Genomic DNA, 6,373 nt, shown 5'->3' on the forward strand with positions numbered 1-6,373 from the left:
AAGGAGTAAATCTGAACTAATCCACTAATAATAATTGTATGTTTATGTCCAAACTCAAAATAAGGTCACTTTTGCTATGTTTCCATTATTGAAGGGGCACCATCAAAGTGAGTAATGCAGTGGATGGAGCTGCTCCTCCCTTAACCAGAGGTCTCGAGTTCGAGCCGTGGATATCAAAAAATCCTTGGTAGGGAGTGCTATTCTCCGAATGAAGCCCTATCCGGCGCAAATTCGGATATAGTCAGGCTCCAATTCGAGTACCGGACATCGGGTGAAAAAAAAAATAAAAGAAGGGGCACTTTAGGCCCCTTTTCCTTTAATAAATACCTCGAGTACAAATGTTTTGATTTTCGTTGTGCCTTCGGTTCAATAAATGATACAAATTCCTAAGCATATTGTTTTCATGTCCAGAACACTTAAAAATGAATATCTCAATTTCCATTGATTATACAAATCCAGTGCAAAATTAAGCTGTTTCTAAAGTTGTATGCATCTTCTACTTGGTACAAAATAATAAAAGAATCATTACAATAGTTTGATTTATTATACATTTAGCATTATGCTGATTTGTTTGTTTACAACCTTAGCTTCTAGCCCAATCCTCTCTTTATTCTTACGATGTGTGAAAGAATATTCATTTAATTGGCACTTAAAATTAGTTCTGCTTATGCAGAGAGGCAAAACCAAAATTCGAAGGTTACGGGTTCAGAATTCTAATCCTTTTGATTTATTGGATTCTAAATTAATAATTAGTGTATATTTGATAAATTTCTTAAGACATATACAAAGTTTGGACAAAAACTATTGGGTTCGGCCGAATCCATAACTAATAGCCTAGCTCTGTCCCCGTGCTCATGTAACATGTTTTTGTGCTAAATGTATAGTAGGTAAAAGCTAACACTTTTTATAAAAAAGAAACCAATGTGCAAATTAAGACTTAATTAAAAAATATAGAAAACAATAGAAAAAATAATATGAGAAACTAGTACTAAGGCACACTTATAAAATAATATAGAGTATCAATTTTCATTGTTCAAACGAATTTGGTACAATACTAAGCTGTTCTAATCTTCAATAATCAATGCATCATCAACTTGTACAAGATAATATAATAAAAGAATCATTACAATAGTTTATAGAGCTAATAAATAAATAAAGAATATTTTCAGGGTCTCAGCTGTTATATAGCACAATCTGCAGGAAATCCTTGTGGGAATCTCTTGGAATCATTGCAATAATTATAAACCATGTAATTCTTCTGCACCCATTTCAGCCTTTCTTGACTTGTATTATCCAACTCTTCATTCAACCATGAATTGCTGTTGGCTGCAGAGGTTGAAGTTGCAGATTTGAAGTTTCTATAGGAAGCACTAAAGGGTGCTTTACTCCAATCAGTTTTAATAAGTCCACCTCTTGTAGCCCAATCATCTGCATTCCATAGACTTGAGTATATTCTCATTGGTTGGTTTTTAGGATATGATACTCCAATTGATTCTGAATTTTTGTATTCTCTAATTGGTGTTCCATCCACATAAAATCTGTTCAACCAAAAAAAACAAGAAAATCCCAAGTCAAAATTTATTTCCAAGAAAGTCAAAGATTTTGAAAAAAAAAATCTGTTTGTTTGGATGGTCGTTAGAAATCGTTTCATAATGTATCATTTTGTATTATATTATATTGTACTGTATTGTTTTGATAGATACAATATTTAGATAGATTGTATCGTTTGTTGTCGTTTCATAATATCATATACTAACAATATGAAGAATAAACTTGCAATACTACAAAAAAAAGGTGGTTAGAAAATAAATTATTATATAAAAAGGTAAGTAAGGATAAAATATAATTATTTAATAATAAGGAAGCAAAATAAGATAAAAAATAAGGTAACAATGCGACCACACCATATCAGTCATTACATAAAGTGTCACTTTTCGTCACTACATAATACGATACAATAAAAAATATTGTATTTAACGTAACAATACAATAGATAACTTACATGATGCGTTGTGGATTCCAAAGGATGGAATAAGTGTGAAAATCAGCAGTAGGGTCAAACCAAAGATGGAATTGTTGCTCTCTGTTGCCTTTGCCTTGGCTAAATACATTAGTATGTAAAGTATAAGGATCACCACTTAAATTTCCCAAGAATTCAAAATCTATCTCATCATGTGTTGGTCCTTGTGATGACAACTGCAATAATTTTTTTTTAAAAAAAAAGAAATATTAGTTTCATTTCAACTACATGAACATCAAAATGTAGCTAGCTAAAAAATGATTTAGACAAAAAAAAAGAAGGAAAAACACTTACATAGTAAGCAGTGACAGTGCCAGCAGAGTTACCAGGGACAAGTTTGAGCTGCATGTCTATTTTACCAAAGAGATATTCATTCTTGGATTGAAAACCTGAGCCTGAGATTTTGTCAAGTGAGAGAGTTAGAAGCTCTCCATTATTTAGCATCTTTGCTCTACCTTCACCCCATGTTATTTCAAAATTGTCATCAAAAGTGCCTGCAATTGCAACAGCAAAAGCACTAACTATAAGAGCTAGTACTAATTTAGAAGAAAAAGAAGACATCTTTAATTCCTAAGATTTCAAGATTATTCAAGTTTGTTTGGATGATTTAGAGTTGGATTACTAGGTAGGTTTTTATAAGGGGTTTATGCCCCCCACCCCCCACCCACCTCACCAAGAAAGAAGTAGAGCGTGTGGGGTTAGGCTAGAGGAAGTGAAGAGGAAAGTTCAACGTAAAAAGAAAACAAGAAAAAAAGATGTGTATTGCTGGAGACAGATAGTTTTAGGTAAGTGGATAGGAAATGATGCCATAAAAAAGCCAAGTGACAGCCCATATATTATTGTTTAATGTATTTAACTGATGAAACTCAGTCTTTCCAAAGCATCTTCATTGGAAGTTCAACTTAGTGTATGGACTTTGCAATTTGCCTATTTCTACTTTACTAGAAACTAGAAATAATAAAGATGGAGGGGAGAAAGTCAGGACCGGAAAGTGACACTCCTCATTGAAACACGAAATAAAGTATTATATGCATATTCATTATTTATATCAAACTATATTAGTCTATATGATTAAGTGATACATTAATGTGAAAATATGTATTATTAGGACCAATTACTTTTTGTCCAGTGGTCAATTACTTTTTGTCCAGTGGTGAAGCACCCTCCGTTTCCAACCAAAAGGTTGAGAGTTCCCAGGAGCAAGGTGGGGAATTCTTTGAGGAAGGGATGCCGATGGTCTATAAACCCCAGGGTAGGGGTAGGAATAAGGTTGCGTACACACTACCCTCCCTAATTCCTACTAATGAGATTATACCGAGAGATATGGATTCCAACTTTGTGACGACCCAAAGAGTCATTACCTGTTTTCTTATCCATTCTGTGCTTTCAAGGCCTTGAAAACCTCATTTAGAGTCGCCTCGATTTGCGTGCGCAGTCTGGGCGCGTAGCCGAAAAGCTTAAATGTGAAATTTTGTCGAAAATGCTAAATTTTGATGTTAAAATGAATAAATTTGACTTCGGTCAATATTTTGGGTAAATGGACTCGGACCCGTGATTTGATGATCTCGGAGGGTCCGTAGGAAAATATGGGACTTGGGCGTATGCCCGGAATCGAATTCCGAGGTCTCAAGCCCGAGAAATGAATTTTGTGAGTAAAATTGTTTTTCTGAAATTGTTAAGGAAAAATTAAATGAAAATTGTTTAGAACGTGTTGGTATCGGGTCCGTATTTTGGTTCCGGCGCCTGGTACAGGTCTTATATATGATTCAAGATGTTTCTGTGAAGTTTGGTTAAAATCGGACGTCGTTTGACGTGTTTCGGGCTTAAAGTTCTAAATTTGAAACTTAATGAAATTTGAAGAAAAACTCTTGATTTTGAGGTTTGATTCATTATTTTGATGTTATTTTGGTGATTTGATCGCACAGTTAAGTTCGTAGGATGTTGTTGAGTTAGTGCATGTGTTTGGTTAGGAGCCCCGAGGGCTCGGGAGTGTTTCGGAGTGGTTTTGGAATTATGAAAATTGCAGATTTTGCTTCAGGTGTTGCAGACCCCATTCCTTCTTCACGTTCGCATCCTATCTCCCCCGTTCGTGAAGCTTTAAATTTTTCTTTCTTCGCGTTCGCATCCCAGCCCTCGCATTCGCGTAGTATTATTTGACGCTGAGGGCTGAGTCTTCTTTTCCTCATCGCGTTCGGGTGCATATACTCGCGTTCGCGTAGCCTTGCATGATTCCCTCTTCGCGTTCGCGTGATGGCCCACGCGTTCGCATAGAACAATTTCTGGGCCACAACATTTTTACTCTCCCCGTTCGCGTTCCTCTTCTCGCAATCGCGATGGCCCGCTAAGTGTTACTCATCGCGAACACGACCAGCCTGTCGCGAACGCGATAAGTAATTTCGCCTAGTTAAATTTTAAAATTCCAGAACAATGTCATTACGGGATTCACCAAATATTTCACAAAACCTTTCTTCTCCAGACTCTTGGGCGACCATTGAAGCAATTCCTCATCAAAACCTCTTGGGTTAGTAATTCTTAGCTAATTTTCTTCCGTTTCCATCCATATCTATTGAAATCCTAAGCCTAAAACATTTAATTTAGGGTAGAAATTAGAGAATTGGGTAGAGTTAAGGCTTTTTGATTTTTCTTGATTTAGACCTCGTTCTGGGGTCGAATTTGAAAATAATTATATATTGGGGCTTGTGGGCGAATAGGTGATATGATTTTGGTCCGAACCTCGTGTTTTGACCAAGCGGGCTCTTGGTCGATTTTGGTGATTTTGATAAGAATGCTTGGAAAGCTATAATTAGACATTGAGTTCGCATTGTTTAGCATTTATTGATGTATTAAAGTCATTATTGTATAGATACAATCGATTTGGAGCCGAATTCGAGAGGAAAAACGATAATTGAGGATTGATTTGGCCGTGGAAGTTTGAGGTAAGTGTTTGGTCTAACCTTAGCTTGAGGGATTAGGAGTTGAGTCTTATTTGCTACGTGCTAATCGCCGAGTACGACGTATAGGCATGGTGACGAGTATCTATACGTTGGTGTCTAGCATGATCGTGAGTCTTTATATTGCGGATATTCTGATTTTTACCGTATCTTTCGTGCCTTAATGATGATTTCTATATGTTGTAAAGAGCACGTGAAAGAAATTGTGATCTTTGAACCTTGAGGAGCATTGACTCGAGTGGTAATACGAATTGTGAAAGTATATGAGATAATTGAACCCTTTAGAGCATTGGCTCAAGTGGTAAAGTGAGTTATAAAGTAATAAGTGAAAGAAAGAGAAAGAGTTATTGAATTGTTCCCTTGCCGGGATGTTTGTTGCTTTGTTGATTATCTCCCTTGCCGGGATGTTGAGATTTATTGATATTGTTCCCTTGCCAGGATTTAGCTGTTTAATTGTACTCCCTTGCTGTGATTTCTACCATTATTTGTCTACTCCCTTTCCCCTTTGTTTGTGATTGTTGTTTGGGTGAGGAAGAGTGTTAAAGCACGAAGGGTGATGCCGTGCATTGTTTGCTATTGTGAGGAAAGAGTGTAAAGCACGAAGGGTGATGCCGTGCTGTACGATGTACCATTCCGTACCGATATTCATTGACTATATTGTGAGGAAAGAGAGTAAAAACACGAAGGGTAATGCCGTGCACATTATTATGATACGATTGATTTGGTAAGAATGAGAGAAAAAGAACGAAGGGTGATGTCGTGCACATTTTTATTATAAATATTGCTTGGGTGAGGACGAGAGTAAAAGCACGAAGGGTGATGCCGTGCAAATTGTCGACTTTTGATTCTTGTTGATATTCTAGCTTTGTTGCTTCTTTCTTTCATTGTGGATTTCTATTTGAAACTGTTATCTCCCCACCACACGTTTCCCCTTCCCACATTGACTGGTTAATTCCTGTATTTTTTTTCCGCTGTACATGTATATGTATTTGAACTGCATAGGTTATTTGGTGGTCTGGTCCTAGCCTCATCACTACTTCGCCGAGGTTTGGCTAGTCACTTACCAACACATGGGGTCGGTTGTGCTGATACTATACTCTGTGTTCTTTTGCACAGATCCAGGTATTGGACAACACCAGTAGCGGGGGAGCCAGCCTTCAGTCCAGTGAGACACCGAGGTAGCCTTGCAGGCGTCCGCAGGCCCGGCGTCTCCTCTAGCTTTTATTTCAGTCTCTTATCTCATGTATTCGAGACAAACAGTTTATATTTTTCCTTCAAATGGTTGTATTTAGTACTCTTAGAAGTTCGTGAGTAATGTGACACCAGTTCTTGGGTAGAGGCATATGTTGATTTTTGCATTATTGTTCAGTTTCTTTAATTTAAGTCTTTCGCATATTTATTT

General features: G+C 36.8%; 1 protein-coding gene across 1 annotated transcript; it reads right to left on the minus strand.

The window, feature by feature from the left end:
• Nucleotides 1-999: 999 nt before the first annotated feature.
• On the minus strand, nt 1,000-2,634 carry LOC107782292 (xyloglucan endotransglucosylase protein 1-like). The gene is made up of 3 exons (XM_016603160.2): nt 2,315-2,634; nt 2,003-2,196; nt 1,000-1,538 (listed from the first exon to the last, which is right to left on the minus strand). The coding sequence occupies exons 1-3, from the start codon at nt 2,579-2,581 to the stop codon at nt 1,181-1,183; spliced, it is 819 nt and encodes a 272-aa protein (XP_016458646.2). The 5' UTR covers nt 2,582-2,634; the 3' UTR covers nt 1,000-1,180.
• Between the last annotated feature and the right edge of the window lie 3,739 nt (nt 2,635-6,373).

The sequence above is a fragment of the Nicotiana tabacum genome, chromosome 9 (genome assembly GCF_000715075.1).
Source record: "Nicotiana tabacum cultivar K326 chromosome 9, ASM71507v2, whole genome shotgun sequence".
NCBI lineage: Eukaryota > Viridiplantae > Streptophyta > Magnoliopsida > Solanales > Solanaceae > Nicotiana > Nicotiana tabacum.